Genomic DNA, 22144 nt, shown 5'->3' on the forward strand with positions numbered 1-22144 from the left:
ATTTCCAATATATGCTTGTATTGGAATAGTATTTGCCATTGTGATACTTGTAGGAATTGTCATTGGTTTCCATCTCTATAGGTAAGTCTCCAGAAGAAAACTTTCACCATTTAAAATGCAAAAATTTGTACGTCACTAATAAGAAGAAATCTTTATAAACTGTGATGTCATTTAAATATCTGCTAACCGATATTCCAACTGACCTTATTGTACCTGAAGAAGGCCATTCAAAATGGCCGAAAACATTTGTATTTAGCGATTAAACTGCTAGAAACAAAGTGTGAAAGGTTTTTGTCTTACTTATTTTAAATAGTTCTAGCTTTGAGTGCAGAGGAGCAAAAAATTTGTAAAATAACATTCAATTAACACATCTAGAAAAATCAAATTTGAATCTACACTCTCAGACTTATGGTGGAGGGTTCGCTGGGAGGACGTAATCTTCACAGAAAGACTGGGAGTAAAATCTTTAGGAAGCATCATGGATGATCCTAACAGAGTAATTTAAATATATATACATTTTTTTTTTGATTGAAACTTCTCGATATCAAATTAATTTTTTAATTTTGTTTCTAGAGAATATATTCTTCGATATCAAATCAGAGTACTTTAGACGAAACAGAGATTGGCAAAGTAGCCACTGGAATTTATAAGGTGATGATTCGTTTACCTGTCGTGGATTAAATTAACATGATTATTAACTCCCTCACTTTAATACAGGGTATTCAAGTTGCTATAAAAACTTTCTATGTCAAAAAGTTGATAGTGAATAGGACATTGCTACTTGAAATGAAGCAGGTAAAATAGAATATTCTATTTAAATACATAATAAAGATGTACAGGAGGGTCTAATGATGTGTTCACTTGTTTATAATCGATCAGCGCAAATCGCAACCGTCAATCTCGTAACGGTCAAATCGTAACGGTCAACTCTTTGATAACAGGTGCGTGTCTGGGAATTGTAACGGATAAGTTACGGCGGCGCTGATCGATTATAAACAAGTGAACACATCATTAGACCCTCCTGTACCATACGCTCCTGATGATAAACTGTTCTTACAGATGCGCGAACTAACACACGAAAACTTGGTTAGATTTATTGGATTGTGTATAGAAGAACCGAATATCGCTATCTTCAATGAGTTCAGTCCCAGGGGGAGTTTACAGGTAATTAACAATCGTTAAAATAGTTTAATCATCATTAATATATTTATTACGTAATATTTCAGGATATTATTCACAATGATGCAATGAAACTAGATTGGGTATTTCGTTACGCGATGATTTCGGACATTGTAGAGGTGAGCATCTTTGTAAAATTTCCTTAGTCTCATAGATCAAATTTAAGATTGATTAGTTAACACGAGGAACAGTATTACATGGCACCATTGTAGACCAGCTGCACTTGTAATGGGATAATTATGCTAAATTCAAACAGCACTGATCCACAATGGGGTCAATCAACATTGGTGAAGGATGGAGAATGATGCAGATCCATGCCATCTGTGATAAATTATGGGAGTCAATCAGTTTGGAACTACGGTTCTCTATGATGGCAGTATCTGCCTGACATCTTAAGATTTAGTTAGTAAAAACAGTTCATAAAGATGCTTGCATTCTGTATAATGGAATTCTTGTTTGAAGACTCCAGATTCAAATTATGACGTAACTTATTTCTAATAGGGAATGGTCTTCCTACATTCGAGCGTCATTGGTTATCACGGCCATTTCAAATCTACAAACTGTGTTATAGATGGAAGATTTATGGTAAAAATAACTGATTACGGTATGAATTCCTTATACAGTCAAATATCAAATGAAGAAAAGGTTGATCCATGTAAGTTTTAATGATATTTTTTTTTATCATTTAAACAAAATCAATGCAAGACGGCAAACCTCTGTCTTATAGATAAATTGTTTTGGACTGCTCCTGAACATCTCCGAGACCCACACCCAGAGAGGCAAGGATCTAAGAAGGGTGACATTTACAGTTTTGCTATTATATTGCAAGAAATCATAACTAGAACTGGTCCTTTTGAAAGATTAGTGAAGAAACAAAATAATTTATTGCCTGAAGGTTAGTGGTGTTGTCACAAAAAGCTAACAAATGTATATGTTTGAACTAAATACTGTTAATAAGACTCTCATTATCATAATTTTAAAAAAATTCTTTGGCTTTTTAGTTTAAAATATATATATACAAGTCTCAATTTTTATAACAAAAACTTTAATTCCATTGTTAGATATATTAGAAAAGGTAAAAATGGGAACAACTCCTCCATTCCGTCCAGAACTATCTCCGGAAGATGCAACATCAGATATTTTAGACTTAATGAGAAGATGCTGGGCAGAACAACCTGATGACAGACCTACATTTCAAGAAATTAAAAGTCAACTAAAGCAAATAACAAAGTAGTTCTTTTTACAATTAAAATTATTACTGATGTTAAACAAATCTGCATATAAATACCTAACATTTTCAGAGGAATTTCCAGTAGAAACTTTTTGGATAACCTGTTATCTCGCATGGAGCAGTATGCAAATAATTTAGAACAACTGGTTGAAGCAAAGACGTTATCTCTTATCGACGAGAAAAAAAAGACGGACGAATTGCTCTATCAGTTGCTACCCAAGTAAGATAATCTTAAAGTTATATTACAGATTTTAATGATTTTAAACATGGTATATACATTATTTTAGATACATAGCAGACGAACTGAAGAAAGGTAACCACATAAAACCAGAGGCTTTCGAATCTGTGACAATATTTTTCAGTGATATTGTCGGTTTTACACCTCTGGCAGCAGAAAGCACACCAATTCAGGTCTTATTTTTGGGATTATAACTTCAAAATAAAACAGAGTTAAAATTTTTAATACATAATCAAATTTTGCAGATTGTAGATTTATTAAATGACTTGTACACGTGTTTCGACGACATTATCGATCACTACAGTGCCTATAAGGTCGAAACAATCGGAGACGCTTACATGGTAGTTTCGGGATTACCGATTCGAAATGGAAACGAGCACGCAAAAGAAATCGCTCTGATGTCGCTATCACTGCTCCGTGCCATCAGAAAGTTTAAAGTCAGGCACAGAAGTGATAGAAAACTACAAGTAAGAATAGGAATTCATTCCGGTAAGCAAATACATTTGCCAAACCATTTTTATAATTATTTGACAATGAATGATTCTGTAAATTATTTGTCTGTTTAGGTCCTTGCGCTGCTGGCGTTGTGGGATTAAAAATGCCACGTTACTGTCTTTTTGGAGACACCGTAAACACGGCTTCTCGTATGGAATCTAACGGACAAGGTACGTAATAATTTACTCTTAAGATGGATGCACGTTGTGGCTTGGGAAGGAAAAATGGCTCTCAAAATTGCAATGCTGTCAGCAAAGAAGCAGTCACGACACAGAAAGTCACTACATTAAAAGATTATGTGGTGTTAATTCAAAATAGCAGATCGTATGCATAACTGTGGCAACACTGCAAATATGCAAAAATGAGCAAAGTCTACTTTCACCCGACACCAAGCAGCACCACAGAAGATAATTACTGCCAAAACTTGCTTTTCTTGACACATCATGCCCAGCATTCGTCTTTAATATTACTCGTTTTAACAAATTAATATGTACATTTGTATATTTCAGCCATGAAAATACACGTTAGTTCAGACACTAAATTCATTTTGGATATATTTGGAACATTTAAATTAACATTAAGAGGTGATATAGAAATTAAGGTAAGTTTATTGTAGTTTTAATATTAAAGTATTATTTTTTAATTAAAAATTACATTTTTATGATAAGTTTTAATTGACAATAATCCCTTAACCATGTTTTGGTATTATTGAATCAGTGAAAAAATTTATTCCATGCATATTTATTATATTCTAAAAGCTTTAATTTATTAATTTTGAACTTTAATTTCTTCTTTTAATGAAATGTAAATAAAACTTAATTAAATTTCATTTAATTACTTTAAAACATATGTAAAAATATTCATTTTTCTAGATTTTAATTTAACTTCATAAAATTTCAGTCAATTCTCTACAAAATATACAAACTCTTAAATGCTAATTTAGTAATAATTAAGTGGTTATAACTTAAATATTTAAACCAAAATGTTTTTTCTATTTAAACAAAATAAAATTTTAATAATATAACATATAAACTTTTTCATTTTATTGCCTGAAGGGTCTACAGACACACACACACACACACACACAAATGAGCATTTGTATTGAAAAGAAAATAAATCTTAATTAAAAATATCAAAAGTAATAAAAGAAATAGAATAAAATGTTTGAAGTTTTTAATTAAAAACTGATAAATTATTAAAAGAACTTGTATTTTCATACAAAATAATTCTTCCAATGTCATCATCTTGATGTTTTTAGTTAAAAATTATATGTTTAAATTACATTTCTAATGTTTTATGATGCATATTTAACAATATTAACATTGTAGAGGAATATATTAATAATATATACTGCTACTTTCAAAAGCATGTAGCGCAAAATATCTTCCAATTGTTGTAAATTGTAAATGTTAAAAAAATACACTGGGCGTGCCGTAAGTCTAGAACCACAAGAGTTTTGTTAATCTTCGTTTATTCCTTTACGAGTAAACCACAGTGCCGAGTAAGGAAGAACAAATTCAAGTTATTTTGATGGTGGATATTTGCAGTTGGTAAGAAGTTGTCAAAGAGTTTACCTGGCTTCTTCTAGACTTCCCCTAATCATATATGGCAATCTGGATGCAGCCTGTTAAACTCTTCGGCAACTTCTTGCGGGTAACCATGATCAAAATTATGTAATTTCATTTCTCCTTACTTGGCATCTGCAAAAGAATAAACAAAAATCAACATAATTCCATGGTTCCAATTTACGGAACACACCATATATATTGTTGACTATAGTTTAATAAGTATATATTTCTATCATAACAAGAAAAAATTTCACATAGGCATTCCTTAAATGGGTACATTCCGGTATGCACCAAACAGCATGTTGGAGGAGAACCGTGAGGTACAAACGTATGTTCCAATATCACTAATGAATTTGTCGGTGCAACCATGCACATCATTCATTGGGTTACGAATACAATGAGCTCTGATAAAGTAATTGGCTCCTCCACGATTATATTTCAAGCATAAAATTATTTTGTGATGATTAAAAATGATTTTACTATTCAGATGTTCCAGTAACAGCTTATTAAACTATTCACTGGTGCGTCATTGTGGCTGAGACTGATGCATATAAGAATGTACCAAATATTTTCTCATAAAACACACACAAGAAACATACTGTATGTGATATCAAAATTTTTTTTGCATTAGTTAATTTACTTCATCTCCATTCATTTAAATTGTATGTTAGAATAATCTGTTTTTAGATATATATTTGATTAGCAAAATCATTTGTAAGACTCTAAGAGCTGTACACTTTTAAAATAAATTTTAAAGAATACCTAAAATAGGTAAGTAGTAGTGTAGAAGTGGTCCTCGACTTTTATAAATTTGTGTTTTGTACAATTCATTCTTTCGTACACAATACTTTGATACGTTTAACTCATTTTTTCTATTCCAAGTTTGTTATTTTGTAAATTTTTTCGGCCAACAAATAAAAACCTCAAGCTATAACAAATTGATGATTTCTGCTAGTGTGGGTTTTGGTAATAGCAAAATCACTAGTAAAAGTTCATTTTTATTGAGATTTCTGTTTAATTTATGGTTTTAACAGTTTAAATAACGTTTTATATTTTGCTACATACACAAAAGTATGCCTCCTGCCTTAATGAGAGATTTTATAACTTTTTCTTTATAGTTTTTGGAAATGGAATCCCCTTTATAACATGCAACTGTATCGGTTGACTTTCATAAATATTTTAAAGAATATTTTACATCCAAAAGTCAAAAACTGAGATATTAAAATGTTTCTTGGCTTTATTGATTCTAACAAAATTCATTTGAATTTGTCAACAATTATAAAATTCATTGGAATTTTTCTAGTTTTCTTTACTTTAATAAAACATTATTTCTTTTTATGTAAATATTTAGCGTACTATGAGATAAGTAGTTGTCTAGACATGTAATAAACACATTCTCAATGGCATAAAAATATCAATATTCATTCATATTCCAAGATCAAAAAGTAAAAAAACAAACTTAAATTGATAATAAAGATACTATTACTATCCATTTCATAAAAAATTACAGGTATGCACCTCTTAACAATGTTCCATTTAATGATGGTCCCATAAGTTTATTATGGAGCCGATAAATTCATAGACACCAGTATTTTTCTGTATTTAAATATGTTTGGATAATTATCGTTATGTTACTGTTTAGTCCGAGACATAATACTCTATAGGTTTGTCTATGATCTTTACTTAACGACGAATTTCTCGGAACATATTCCTGTCATTAAGTGGCACATACCTGCATCAAAAAAGTAGTTCTTGATAAGGTTACTCTTATAAAGTAATTGTTTCTGCTAATATTTTATATTAATGTATTCAAAACCTGTATTAATAATATGTTCTTGTCCTCTTTCATTAAATCACAGGGCAAAGGAGTAATGAGAACATATTGGTTGGAGGGAGAAACAGGAGAATGTCATTTTGGAAAAGAATGATTATTCGTACATCAATTATACTTTTTAAATAGTACTTACATCCAAGTATTTTTAATTGCAATTAAAATAAATGAGAGAGATTTAGTGATATAATCGTTAGATGTAATCATTATCAATTCAAAAAAATAACTTTATAATTTAGTTAATAATAAACAACATACAATAAATATTCAAATGGAAAAAATTTATTACTTGTATCAAACTAACTATCATCTTGTAATTCTAAAAACTCTTGAAGGGTATTTTCATCCAAGAGGAGAGTAAGATTTTCTGTTCCGTCCAAACTCTGTGTAATAAAATATATAATAAGTTTAAGAATTCAATTATTTTTTGAGTGCGCAGATGTTAAAAAACTGCATTACCTTTCGGAGACGAAGGAGTTTATGATCGATAAATTCAGTCAACTGGCTTCTTAATGTCAAATCGCTGTTTACTAAAAATGCTTCTCTGCACTGTTGATAACAATCTTGAAATGACATTCCTGTAAAATTAAAAATTAAGTTAATAAAACTGAGAATAGAAAATCTTGTAAGATGATAATTCAATTAATCACCTGTATAATTGCTATTGTCTTTCTGATCATACTGATACTTTGCCAATATCATAAATATGCCTTGAGCATTTGGTGTAAGACTGTTAAACACATGTATTAGAGAACTCAGGACCAATTTTCCATGTTTCTGTGTTAGTAAAGAGTTCTCGTATGATGTTTCATTGCTATACATAGAAAATGTAGTGGCATCAAACCAAATCCAATTGTATCGATTTAATTTAGTTTGATCCCAGACTGTAATAAAGAAAAATAATAAATAAAATTTAGTTTTCTAGAGTATATCTTTGTTTTTCTTGTAACATTTCTTATAAAAGAATATATTATATATTCATTTTCAAAAATAGTAACAATAAAGAATAAAGCCAAAATCAAAACAGACCAAGAAATTCTAGCAAAACTTTTGTTTAATTATTAACATTTTCAACCTTGGTCGAATGCCATTATCAGACTACATGCAGTACCGTATTCAGGCCATATTCATCCTCATACATCGGCTGCAGCCTGTATATGAGTATATCTTATCCACATACAGCCAAAATTCATCTACAACTTTCATTTTTGTGGCTATATAGCTTAAGTTTTACAGTATTATATATATATATATTGAAGGTGTGTAGATCTTAGTAGTTTGGAATTTGCTGAACTAGATAATCCATTTGATTCATTCAAGATTATACTGGTCGATGAAGAGAAAAAAATAATATTTTATGGTCATAACTAATCGCAACAGAAACAAAATATCAAATTTATTTTAAAGATTTAAAAAGAACTATTCATTAATTATTAACAGTTTAAATAAACTTTCTGGAAGTAATGCATTTCCAAGATACAGGCAAAGTCTTATATTATTAAAAATTAATGAATAGACTTCATAAATCTTTAAAAGACATTTTAAGTTCGAAATCTTATGTAAAAGCAATATAACTTATGTACGACCGACTTCTCCTATTTCAAATTGTCAAGTGGTTACTATGTTTTCTTGTATTATTTTTTCAAATCCGTAACATATCCAAAGACGGGCTTTCATCTGATTCACAAACTTTGAATTATTTAGTCAAATAAAACAACCTTTTGGTTTTTATTTGTGCGTTTTAAGCTTCTCTTAAATATACATGACTTAAATCATCTGACAGCATCATAAATTTAACATTAGACTTTAGAAAAATCTATCTATTTAACTTCTATCTATCTATTTATCAAACTGAAAAAATATGTATAAATTAGACTTACTTAAAGGTGCATTTATATGATCTATAGATGCCACAGCATGAATACGAGGAGACTGAATTAAGTAACTAAGAAGTGATTGGCTTTTTTCGGAGCAAAGTAAAGGTGCATCTATGTTGTTAATAATCAAATACAGCTCTTCCATTTCTGATAATGATAATTTTTCTATTAATACTCTTTTAAATACTCCAGATGCATGTTGTTATAATATGAACTGTCTTACTTTTTTTATCCATTTCTTCCATTATGAATTTTACTTGATCGAGCGGATCTCTGAAAGTTTTATTATGTTTGATCACATCTTCTGTTATCGTATTTAAAATCTTTAAAAGAAAAAATGAATTGAACATTAACTGTAATTAAAAATATATATTCTTCAATCAAAACAACCAAATTTTTATTTTTTTAAAACATAGTTTGTATAAATTAAAACTAAATTATTGAATATAACTAATATTAAATATATTAGTTATCTTTAATGTTTTCAATGATAATTTATTAATTTTCTATTTAATAATTTAATAATTATTAACATTTATTTAACTACCAGAAATAAAATTAATTAATTAAATGTTCTTTTTCTTATATACAATTGCACAGAATTAAAAAATTTTTATACAAGGTCTTCCAAAATAAACACTACCATTTTAAATTATGGTAGTTACGTTAATTGTTATCAAAGTAGTATGTGATGCATGCCAATTGATAGAGTAACAGTCGGAGTTTCATCTCCCATCTGCAATCAGACGTCTCATCATCTACTACCTCTAGGAAGCGCCATAAACAAAAATGCGATTCTTTGACAGTTTCATGAATGTTTTGCAAAAATGTTTGCAAAATTGAATTTAGTTAAACATTCCCTAATGCGGCAGTTCTCAAACGGTGGTGCCCGTACCTCTAGGGGTAAGCAAGAAAGATCGATTAGTGCTACAAGTCTATACGCAGAAGATTTAGGAGGTACATGAGTGAAAAGGATTGAGAAATGCTGCCCTATTAAATTATTTAGAAATCTATAATTCTTTTTAATGTCTAATAACTTTATATTAGAAACTGCCTTCTGGAGCTTGCAAAGTTGGAATCACTCATCATTCTGTAACACAAGTACTCTGTGGGAGCCACAGAATTATAGCCGCTGTGAGAGGAGTAACAATGGATATGCCACCATAGTGAGCACAGAAATAATTTGAGTATCGATTGGATGTGTTCCATGCAACATGGAGAGCATAACTACAATAATTTAAAATGCATTCCTACCATTTTAAATTATTGAAATTACGTTATTTGTTATCAAAGAATCCTTTTTTGGAAGACACTATTATTATTATGTTGCAAATGTCATGTTAAGCTGATACTGGTACCAAGTTACTATGCCAGACTAAAGTCAAGGCATAACTAACAAGTGTAACATCAAGCTTCTGTATTATTAGTGTGTGTCCACATCTAGAAATTACCTAAGAACGTAACGTGTTCCAATATTGCAGCTTTCTGTAGTGTCATGTATGTGTTTTTATTAATGTTTAACATTTCTAGACTTTTGTGTCATATATGTGGTATGACACCAGTGGAAGGGAGGACTACAGGCACAATAAATACCCTATCCATCCTCTACATTTGCCTTATTTCTTGGGCAAATAGAGTGTACTTGTTGATTTTTTTCAGTGAGAGCATTTTTTGTGTTACGAGTGTTTGTCTGACCATTTGAGTTTCATCTCCCCTGCACTCAGAAATACTATCTGTAGGAAGCACCATAACAAAAATGCAACTCTGCAACAGAGAAGGTGTTTTGCTTTCTGCAGTTAGCAAAGTTGGAATCACTCATTATTGTGTAATGCAAGTAATCTGTGGGAGATTACAATTGTTGCTCCCACTTTTAAATACTTATAAGAAAGAAACCACTAATAGAAATCTGTGGGAATCACAATCTTTGGCTCCTACAAATTTCTATTAGAGATTTCTATTATATAAGCAAACTTACTGCATTTGTCAATGAGAGTGATGTCAGGTCTATTGTGATGAATTGTTTTATCTGTGATTATGGCTCTGTCAAAGTATATTTTGTGTATCATTATCTAGTACTGACCACAGAATATATTTGTAGTATGGTACCCAAATGTTTAATAATCTGCGTGTGTGCAAGCTCTTGATGTAATATATTTTATACTTGATTAAGCCTACTTAAATTGTCTGTCTGTACTGAGAGCTTGCAATCAGATGTTACATGTTATATTGCTTATGACAAAATGTGACATTTTCTGCAAGAGTCATTTGTGAATGATGTATCCTTCAGAATGTGTTTTCTATAGCTTTTAGCATTTATGATCTGATCATGAATGATAACCATAAACTCATCTCTTCAAACAGACAGCTCCTAGTCAGCCAGTACTTTGTCAAAGTGTTATCAACGTAGTCCTAAGCTAGGCATGCCAGTAATGAAGTACATTTTGGGCCCATGACTGCTTAACCTATTCCAGGCTGGTGATCTACAGAAAATAATTATGTAGAATTTGTCATGCGGTGCATTTTTTTTGGATAATTTTTTAAATCACGACATTTCGCTTCAAAATCGCATTATATTCAATCTGTTGTGTTTGACTGAAAACATATTACAGTTTATAATTGTTTAATTTGTAGTTTAATACAAATTTAAAATAATATTAAAATTTGAAGTTTATGAACAAAAGAAAAAACAAATTAATTTACAGAGATTCACTGAACTTTGTACATCTGTTAGTTAGACACATCTGTCATCTTTTAAACAAAACAAACCACAGCTCTCTAGCTAGAGCAGGGGACAAGTTATTGTCATTATTTTCACTATGTCTAGGGAATTCGATCCCAGCCCTTATTTCTAATCCCGGGATTTTGGGATTATTTCGGTATTGAGAATTAATAAAAAATAAAAAATAAGAAAGTCTTACAGAAATCAGCTCTTTAATCAACAAATCAAAATTTTGACAAAAATCAACGTGCTTTACTGTATACACCTAGCTAATTGAATTACTCTAACTAATCAGACTTACAGTCAGACTAACCAGACTTAAAATCACTCAGTCTTCATGTTAAAGTTATTCTTTTTTAAGCATTAGTGATATCTCTTTAAACATACATAAATTGAAAAAACCTTTATGCAGGGCCAAATTTACATAAGGGCATTTGGGGCCAGTGCCCAGGGCCACCACAAAACTATGTTTAAACATAAATTTTTTTTTCTATTACTGCGACAACCTAGTGTGGCCTAATCATGAGGGCCACAGGCAGAGAAAACCAAACCCGGGAAAAAAACTATGAAACATATCAGAAAATTCCGGGAAAAATATTTTACGTAGGTATTTTTCAATTAAATTAAAATAATTAGTTTTACACAATAAAATATATGTATGTTTACAATAACCTTATTTTTAAATGAAATTTACAACTTCCTAGTTGAAATCTAGTTGAAAGTACAGTATTTTGTGTAAATTTTCTAAATCATCAAATTGCCTACTCTTAAAAGGGGCCCCCATCGTATTTGTGCCCACGGGCCTCTGACTGTTAAATCCGGCCTTGGTCATCTAACAGGTAACCCAGTGAGAACTGCTTGCCTATCATTTTAGTTCAAAATACAAGAAGTTTTATATTAAAATGATAGGCAAGCATTTCTGTTAAGAGCACTCGCACTGAACGTTTCGCTTCATGCAGTCTATTTTGCAACTTTTTTAAAATGATGTCAATCCCGAAAATCTTAGGATCAGGAAAACTTAATCCCAAAAATTTCGGGACTAAGAAGTGGTCCGGATCCCAGGATCAAATCCTCTAACCATGTCTCTAATTACTTAGCTGGGAGAGGAGTCAATTGTTATCATGAAGCTACGTGCCTAAGTTTATACATTTCTGCTTCAAATACTGAATATTTGACACTTTTTATATATTTTGTCAATGTTATATACAATAATATACTATAATAAGCAATTAGTTAATTTTTTCCGACAATTACGCAATATCCAGAAGTAATGAGTTTCCCAATAAATTTTACAGCTGGAAGCTTTTGATAAGAAATCTTCTTGTCTAAGTAGAATCAAACAACACGAAAACTAGTAGAATTATGCTCTAAAATGAACAATATAGCTATTTTTTAACATTTGTTTACGTTCTGACTCCAATCACGTGGCTTGGTTGTTTGCAGGACAATCCAGACCAGATGGTTCTGAAAAAACTCACATTCGTTGAAGTTGTTTCAGTCATAATATAAATTACCAATTAGAGTTAAAAGGCATATAAACAAAAATTTTAAAACCAATTAACAGCAAGAAGATAGACTTAGCATAGCATAGACTTACTATAGGGAGGTGGAGTTTTCCGGGAATATTTATTGCTACATAGTTTTAAAAACATATTTATGTGCCTAACTATTGTCAAATTAGCTAATTTAATGTTTAAGAACGTTAAATTAGCTAATTAGAGCTAAAAAAACAATTTAAAAAGCGTATTTATTGCGATTGTTTACATTTTACTTCAAAGGTCGAAGGCAGGGCTTTTTGCAGCAATTTTTTTGCTTTCACAAGTCTGTGACTAGATAAAGTAATGTCAACAAAGACAGAAGATACCCAATAAAACTTTAGAACGAGTTTCTTTTTGATTGTTTTCAGCCAACTGTGTAGTTAACTGCAAAGATTTTCTGTAGAATGGTAGGGGGATGTATTTACTGAAATATTTATTGCCCAGGGGTGGTAACAAAACACTCATTGGCTTCAACAAAGTCAATCGACCTACAGAAGAGTGAATCAAAGCTAAGATCACTGGAAAACTTGAATATAATGCAAATTAATCAAATTTTTTTGATTAATTCTTAAATTAATTTACACCTTAGGACATTGCCGCATCACCAATTAATGGAAAGTCACGTGATATATGCCTATCGGCATTAACAGCCCGGTCAAGGTTAATGGTGTCTATGTTATTTGTGTGTTGAGCTATGTCCAGGTGCTCAGAGTTTAAGTTTAAAAGTGTGTTCTTATTGTTTTTTGTGAAAAAATTCCTGCACTGTCCTGAGGTTAACTATATTAGTCAGGCCAAGAAAGACCACCTTTACGAGGAAGAATTATCCTTTCTATGGGCAATTTTGGGTGATGACGTTCATGCTTAGTAAGTGTTGTTATTATTGTTTGAAAGCAATTATAAAATAATATATTTTATTATAATGAATAAAAGTATACTTACGTGTTTAATTGTTAATCCTGGAAAAAAACCATTTATGACTAAAATTTCAGAATTTCCTAGCATTTCTTTATAAAAATCTTCCATTATTTGAATTTTTGATCCAAGCCCGTACAGAAGTATGTTGAAACCCTCCCTGTAAATTAAGTTTTCGTAATTTTTAATTTATTTAACTTCTAAAAATATATTTTAAAAAATGTTGAGATACATTGACGTTTTTTTATGATAATATAAAAGCAGAAATACAGTAAAAACAAATTAACATAATTTTCCACTTCCCTGTTCACAAAATTATTGATGTAGTAATATATTACACTGAATTAAATACATTATAATCTTTTAGTCTAATCATCCGTGACTAAATTTTTTAGTTTAAAGTAATTCCTCGACAAACTAACTACTGTTCAATAATAAAATGATACACTTCCGAGAAACCAGTTCAATTTATTTTACCTTTACAAATTACTGTTCATATACATTCATGAAATACAGGGTTTTCTTCTTAATGTCACTAGTTATAAACTCTCCTGTAAAATCCATTTGCAATATGTAGATAAAATATGTTGGAGAATATTGGTCAACACTCCAAGCTTCGTGTGCACACTTTTGAAAATGCTGCCGCTGCCTCGTGGTGGTGATTTGGGCCTCAACTGTCTCACAGCCTAGATCACCGGGGGCCCATTTCTTGATCCACCCAATCACCCGACATAATCTCTCTAAACTTTTTCCTTTGTGGGCCCGTCAAAGATCGAGTGTACACTGCAAAAGTGCCAGACACGAGAGTCCGACATACGAGAATTGCAGATGCCATTAACATCATTAGCCCTAACATGCTAGCTTGGATATGGGCTATAATCCAGCACAGACTGGATATAACATCAGCAGCATATGTGGAAATGTACTGATTTAATGTAGTAACTAATCTTTTCAGATGCACTTTCTATTAACTTTCTCTACAGTACTTTACAGCTTTCTTGTGTTCGTTTTCTAAAATTAATTCATAAAACTAGGAATATTCAAGGGAAACATCCTGTATAAGCATTTTTAATTCTGTCTTTAAATCCTTCTTCAGTCTTGGTTCCTTCTTCATAAAATTTCATATTTTAAAGACAGGTTTACATCATCAAAACATTAGTTTCAAAACCTCTATTTTAAAGAAATCTACCTCTGTCTCTGTTTTTTCCATTTTTCTCACTCATACTTCACTTTCTCTCGAGTTATGCCTGCTTCTAGCACAGTATCTAGCAATAGAAGCAAATAAAAATAGTAGTAACTTTATTAATAAAAACTAATAAAATTATTTCTTTTAAAGAGTGGCTTATCACTCTTTAAAAAAGTTTTTGGAGATTACCAAACAATTGTCTCTAATCTCTTATAGCCTACACCACTAATATTCTGGGATTGCTGTACATACAGAAGAGTATTTTATAGCACAGACAAAATTAAAATTCTTTCTTTAATATATATATTTTTTTAACAATTTCAATGTAAAACAAGCATTTCAGCCATGGTGAAATCTGGCCGCCTTCAGTTTTCTATCATAATAAATTTTGCAAAAGTTGCGATTTGTGGCGGCCGAATAATCATAACCTGGCGCTGCATACGAAAATCCAGGTGGCACTTTCGGGAGAATATAAAAACTCGTGCTGGCCGCCCACCACAGCTTTTCCCCTCTCTTTTCTGGCTCGTTCACTTCTCTGCGGATGACTTGTACTGCTCTATCGTAAATCTTGTAGTGAGATCTCTTTACTCTACAAGTGTAGCAAGTATTGTAGATTACTGTAAATAAATCCATTTGGAAAGAAACCTGGCTTCGGATATTTCAAATCTTAACGAACATTTGTGTGGTGATACTAGACTGCCACATCTACATTGAAAATTCTTTAATCCATTATTTACATTGTAAAATACAAACTATCTGTATCAACAAGTCCTTTTTTTTAACTTGTACAACTTTAAAAGCTTTAAAGTTGAAAACAGTTTAACATTCCAAATACATTTTAACATTTGTCTTATTTTATTAAACGTGACTTAATGCATCTCTTTATCTACATCATCATCCTAGTACATATCTACATCCACACCTTTATTTAGATTAATAATACTAGCCATAATTAATTTCTTATTAATAAATTAATAATTTATTAAATCCCGTTCTAGATATAAATTAGAAATTAATCTTCTTCCTCTAATTACTCCAAATGTAGAACATTATTTGACCCAATAAATATCCGGTTGGGATTGAAAACGTTTGTCGGTACGTATAGTTTTTGATGTTATATTAAATATCTTACTGGATTTACAAAGGCATTTTTGATGTTCTGGCAAATTACAGATATCCAGTTATAAGAAATTAATATAGTCAAACTTATATTAACATTATTTTTATCAATATTGCAATTTGTATTTTTACTGATTGCATTTTCATGTTCCTTAATTCATACTTTCAAATTCTGTTTTGTTTCATCTATATGATATTTACTATTATTTTCGTATGTACATTATATGAAGTACAATACACTATATCACTTTCATTTTTTTCCAATTTTATCGTAATATTGATAAAAATAACGTTAAACATCATGTAAAAAAAAATATTGTTAAAAGGAAATTAAAAAAACATTTTATGATAATGAAATATAAGTGTCTTATTAGTTTAAATAAAGATATGGATGCAGAAAAATGTTGAAATGATGTTATAGGTAAAGATAAGTCATAAATTACATGTATAATAAAATAAGATTCCTCTTGAATTACATAATCCTACCAGATTTTATCTATTTCTAATCCTTTATTAAAGTTTTTATTTGTTATTATTGCTAGATACTCTCTTAATATCCATTCATAATTATTTATTTTATTTTTTATAATTTTACATCAGATTTTATAGCATCAATATAAATTATGCCAGGTTCAAATTCCATTCTAGATATAAAGATTGAAAGAAATTGCTTCAAATATATTTATTAATGTAATCAAAAGGTAACAGAAAATCTCATTTAACAAAAGATGACATTCCTAATACGTTAGACTAATGGATTTTAATAGTCAGGCCATTCACAAGATGATGTAATTCAGTTTCGTTTATCCAATTACTGTTTATTTTATTAGTTTTCTAACCTGAAATATAAGAATGTTATTTTAATTAATATAAAATGGATTTCTACGCAATTAAGATTTAAAAAATTGAAGCAAATAAATCCAAATGGTAATGAAGACATCTTTGGTTTCAATTTTGTTATCAAGATGTCAAAAAATGTGTGTAAGGCTGTGTTTGAACAGGCTCTTCTTACGTCTGGCCAATCAAAGATAATGATATTTTTAACACTAAGTGATGCCTTCTTTAGGTTAGTCAAATGAAAGGTTCTTCTTCGTGCTAGTAAACTTGTTTTAAACATATACAATTATTTTATTATTCAATCTCACTTCATAATGATGAAAAAACGAACAGTTATAGCTTATCAGCACAAAAATTATTTATTTATGTCTTAAATGTCAGCAAGATTGACTAATCACTTATCAGAAATGACTTTGAAAAGTTTATTTTTCATTGGATGTATGCCCAACAATACAAGTTAGGTATCTAAGCAATATTCAAAGTAAAATCATTCATCGATTTACAATGATATCAATTTCGTAAACTGTTATTACATGATGTAAATAAACATTCATTCTCATGTTGTGGAATGAAATATAAAGTACACACACTAGGTTTTATTTGGAAAATAAGACCAAGCGAAAATATAACAGATGATAAGTTTATAGTTATAACTAATAAATCATAATACTTACTTTAATAGAATGTACCACTTATTATATAAATGACGATATTTTTGTCTTAGCAAATACTTTTCTTTTTCGTGTAGATCTTTTAAACTCTTGAGCGAATCTTTCCTTAAATTATCATCACTTACAGTCATTTTCAATTCTGCTAACGTATGTGATGACGTTTTATGTTTATTATTTCCACTTTGAATGAAGTAATTGTTAAATTCAAAATCCTGAAATTTAAAAAAAATATATATATATTTCTAGAAGTTGAATCCGAAATTAATTTTAAAAATAGTTTATAAATTATGTGAAATACATAAAATTTACTTAATAAATTTAATACAAATTAATATTATTTATGGAATTTGAGCTTAAGACTGATCTCTATTGTTAAATAACTATATGGTCTAACAAAATAAATGCTACCATATTAGTGTAATTATGTTAATTATTATCTAAGAAATATGTGACGTACTCCTATCAATAGTTTCATCTAATCTGCATTCAAATGTCTCATTGTTTACTACCTCTAGGAAGCATCATAAACAAAAATGACAACTCCACAACAGAGAAGGCATTTTCAATTCTGCAGTTCACAAAGCTAGAATCATTTGTCATTGCACAGCACAAGTAATCTGAAGCCGATAGAATTGCAGCTGCCATGGAGGAATGACAATAGATATGCCATAGCAAGCATAGAAAGAATACGAGTATTAGTTGATGTGTGCCATGTGACATGAAATGCACACGCTGAGAAACTGCAATGGCAAATGTGAAACTTAGGACAGTTTTTCAATGTTTTAATGTTTTATTGATTATAATCATTAATTCATTCATTCAGTGTTTACTTGCTGACTTTTTTGCATTACCATTTTTTCATACAGCATATTATTTAAAAAATATCAATTTAAACTGCTTAGTGCAAACAAATAATGATTAAAGATGATAAATTTTTTGATGCTTAAAGCTCCATTTAGACGAATTACTTTGAATCATTATTACACTGAGATCAATAGTGTAAAAAGACAGCTAAAAAATATCTCAATTTATTGAAAAAATATTAATAAAACAGCCATTTCATTAACTGTATTTACATAATTATTGTACCATCACTGGATGAAATTTTTTAATGCTTTACATATTGAGACAGATGATAGCCTATAATAAAAGAGTGACTTTGCTGCAAGTATGTTACATTTCCGTGATGTAAAAAAGAATGAAACGTGAAGACACTTTCACTTTATTTTATGGATCCCTTAATTATTTTGTGAACTTTTAAATATACTTTACCATCAAATAAGCAATACCAGTCAGTACATTCTACTGTATAATTAATTCGTTTCTATGAGAAATGTAAATGCTATGCTCTATTAATGCAACTGAAAAAGAGCCAAATACAACCTGATGCATATTGCAGCAGACGAGCAAGTGGAAAACATACAGAAAATTAACAGAAGTAAATGGAGTTGAAGTAGTATTTTTAATGTTCACCATCATTTTAATTTAACCAACACTTACTTTTATAAATGTTTCTTTGTCCTCTTCATCACCATCATCACCTCCATCATCAGAATCAGATATATGCTGAGGATGAACCACTTTTTTAACTGAAAAGATCGAATATAAATATTCAATAAATCTATAAAAAATTCAATACTGTAGCATTCATTATCAATACATTATCTTATCAAAGCTGTAATATAATTACAATGATATAAAAATTATAAGGTGAACTTTAACATTAATAATTTAAATGTTAACATTTTTTAAATTAAAAATAGGAGTAATGGGAAATGGCAATGCAACGACACATGTGCAATCTGTCAAGAAGAGCCTTCCAGCAGAAGTTCTATGGGAACCTGACTCCTATTTAGGTGTTAGACATATGAAAAAAACTTGAAAGTTTGCACCTTGCATAATGTTCTCCATCATTCATCTTATTTTATACATCATTTAAAATCTTCCTAGTAAATTCTTAAGCACATTTTGTTCAAATACAAACATTGAAAATTTCACTATCTTTCAATAAGTCAGAAAATAAAAACTGTACTGTAAAAAAGTTCTGTACTGATAAGAGTTCTAAATGTATATGCTGTTTAAACAAACAGCATATACAATAAATATGAAGACCTTAAATATTACACTAAATACTAAAGGTCCTTCTCTTCATTGAGAACACAAACATTTTGCATTACTCTGTGATCTTTTGTTATAGTTTATAATAATATATTAGGTAAATAAAAATATAAATAAGACTTTTTCACACAGGTAAACACCTTGCTTTAGTCCTTCTTTTTCGCCATTACACCATCAGCAATCCTTAAAATTCACAAAGTTACAGAGACGACCTTCCTTTTTAGGCTACTGCCTCCGCAAGAAAATGTAAAAATATAAAAACAGATAGAACATTCTCTGGTGTTCTTTGGCACTATCATAATATTACATTTAAATAAAAAATAAAAGGAACATGGCCGGCATATTCATATTTTTATTTATTAAATGTAAATAATGCCAGCCATGTTCCTTTTATTTTTTACTTAATATATTAGGTTTGAAACAATTATTCTGCTATACTTATTTCCAGAACTTTGCAATAACTCTGTAGATATGAAGCATTCTCAATGCTGACTTGGATACTTCATTTGACATTTGTATTTTTAGTTTCCCAAAGGACATTCGAAGCATATGCTAGTGAATTATTGACAATTCTGTGAGCGATTAAATCTAACTCAACTTCTCTGTAATCTAACTTACATTCACTATTTGTATCCCAACGTATACATACCTCTTGTAGATTTTATTGAATTCTTTGGATTTGTTGATGCGTTATCTTCATTTCCTAAAATATAAAATTAGAAATTAATATTTTATATTCTATAAAAGCAATTAACTTATTTAAAAACATGTTATATTTTTTTAATTTTTACAATGTAAATATTTTACATTTTACACACATTTTAAAAATGACCCCTTATCAGTGGCATGCCGTCCTTGGAAGTGGCAGAAACACCGCTTCCCTTGTATTTTCTAAAATATAAATACATATTGTGCGATTATTTTCATATTTGAATGTACTTTGAATTAATTCAAATTAATATTTTATTATAACCGCATTATGTATCTTATTACAAATTTCTATACAACATGTGAAAAAAACAATATGTATTGTATATTGGAATATAAATTCGTATATGCATATTCCCAATGGAAGCGCTGTATTGTCGAATATGGGATAGCTTCCATGACCAAAATATTTGAATGGTGTAAAGCAGCCAGATTATAGGCATTTGTGCATGAGCACCAACCTCACACAGTTAGCTGGTGGAAGATACAAACCAAAATAGCATATAATGCTTCCAATGATTCTATCCAGGACCAGTCCTGGGCTGTTAGCCGCCTGTCCACTAGATATTTGGCTGCCCTCGCCCCATTATGTGAATCGCGAGTAGATTCGTAACTTAACCCAACTGATAGGCGTTTACTGCATGTTTTTATGATAGTTCGGTATAGTTGACAGGATTTTAAAAAAATCCATTAAAATATTTGATATATTTATTCTGCTCTCCCATCTTATATTACTTATGGATTTCAACGTTAAACCAGTTATATTACGATTTAGTATGTCCCATCTATAAGGGAATGCTGAAAAATCATGTACAATTGTTGTATAATGTTAAAAAATTAACTGTTACTTTGGCAGCATCATTTACAATCAAATTTGATGAATGAGATGTACAAGGTACAAAAAAGCTCTAGAATTTATATTCCTTAAATTTACGATTTATGTATTCGTTGTCATAAAAATTTGTCTTTTCACTTCTTTCCCAAGACTACGAATATTCAAGTACAAATTAACCAGTTTCGACTTATTTCTACTTAAGAAGTAATTAAATAATTAAGAGATTAGGGAATCGGAGACATAAATAAAACCCAGCTGAGAGCCGGAATTTTACTTAAACAGAAGCTTAACCGAGCCAATCTCTAGCAGAGTACAGTGGGGACTGATTTCTTCGTAATATTAGATGTAATAAAGACAGAAATTTTTCCAGTTCAATAAGAGTGACCGTAAAGTTGTAAATTTTGGAAATTTCCGTGGACACCTGGTTCTAAAATGAATGATGGCCAATCTATTAAGTTTAACATATTTAGATTTTTACAGCTATGGCAAGAAACGTTTAAAATTTACAACAACCCTGTCACATCCTTTCAGATATACTAGTGATGTAACAAAAGAGGCATTTGACATTGACCGGTATCGGCACTCTCGGCATTTGGCAGCCTGCATGCATGCACTGAACACCTACCAGGACCGTCTCTGATTCTATCCATCAGCCACACATAGGGAGCGATTTGACTAAGTGGATTGTTTTAAGATTAATTTCAGCTAGCAATTCAGAATGTAGTTGTGATATTAAAAATTTATTTTAAGAAACTTTTGGCTCAAGACCATATAATAAAAAAGAAACCATTACTAAAAGAGGAAGACCAATGCCTAAATTAAATATAAATACTTCAACGAAAAAATTTGTTCGACATTTTCACAATAAGTTATGAAGACAAAAAACAGCTTTGCAGATGCATAAAAATGCAAAAATTGTTTTGTTGGCCTGGCGGAATCTATTGAATTTAATAACAGAGGTAATTATATTCAACTTGTTTATTTATTAAGTACATCAGATAATCTATTAAAATTACATTTAGAGAAGTCTACAGTTTTTACTGGCTTATCGAACAAACAAATATGAATGGACCCTAGACCAT

At 30.2% G+C, this 22144-nt stretch overlaps 2 protein-coding genes across 2 annotated transcripts in view; one reads left to right on the forward strand and one right to left on the reverse strand.

The window, feature by feature from the left end:
• On the forward strand, positions 1-6912 carry LOC136981173 (atrial natriuretic peptide receptor 1-like). The gene is made up of 15 exons (XM_067277454.1): positions 1-81; positions 376-496; positions 574-651; positions 718-795; positions 1060-1164; positions 1227-1298; positions 1681-1834; positions 1907-2074; positions 2241-2409; positions 2481-2630; positions 2698-2821; positions 2894-3137; positions 3215-3313; positions 3653-3744; positions 6571-6912. The coding sequence occupies exons 2-15, from the start codon at positions 479-481 to the stop codon at positions 6637-6639; spliced, it is 1620 nt and encodes a 539-aa protein (XP_067133555.1). The 5' UTR covers positions 1-81; positions 376-478; the 3' UTR covers positions 6640-6912.
• The window catches only part of Orc2 (origin recognition complex subunit 2), a 24638-nt gene continuing 6855 nt past the window's right edge, over positions 4362-22144 (reverse strand). Inside the window, exons 3-12 of the mRNA XM_067277479.1 lie at positions 20169-20222; positions 18902-18990; positions 17405-17613; positions 13616-13748; positions 8643-8742; positions 8423-8566; positions 7193-7426; positions 7002-7120; positions 6832-6925; positions 4362-4619 (exon numbers count right to left, since the gene is read on the reverse strand). Coding sequence (XP_067133580.1) covers positions 6842-6925; positions 7002-7120; positions 7193-7426; positions 8423-8566; positions 8643-8742; positions 13616-13748; positions 17405-17613; positions 18902-18990; positions 20169-20222 — 1166 coding nt within the window. The 3' untranslated portion in view covers positions 4362-4619; positions 6832-6841. The remainder of the gene's footprint in view (positions 4620-6831; positions 6926-7001; positions 7121-7192; positions 7427-8422; positions 8567-8642; positions 8743-13615; positions 13749-17404; positions 17614-18901; positions 18991-20168; positions 20223-22144) is intronic.

This window comes from Centruroides vittatus, unplaced genomic scaffold (genome assembly GCF_030686945.1).
Source record: "Centruroides vittatus isolate TY-2023 unplaced genomic scaffold, ASM3068694v2 contig_747, whole genome shotgun sequence".
Lineage (NCBI taxonomy): Eukaryota > Metazoa > Arthropoda > Arachnida > Scorpiones > Buthidae > Centruroides > Centruroides vittatus.

What these genes read in the sequence shown, in the direction of transcription:
- LOC136981173 (XM_067277454.1), top strand. An exon ending in AAATAATTTATTGCCTGAAG is followed by an intron (nt 2,075 to 2,240) that starts GTTAGTGGTGTT and finishes TTCCATTGTTAG; the next exon opens with ATATATTAGAAAAGGTAAAA. An exon ending in AAGAATAGGAATTCATTCCG is followed by an intron (nt 3,138 to 3,214) that starts GTAAGCAAATAC and finishes TTGTCTGTTTAG; the next exon opens with GTCCTTGCGCTGCTGGCGTT.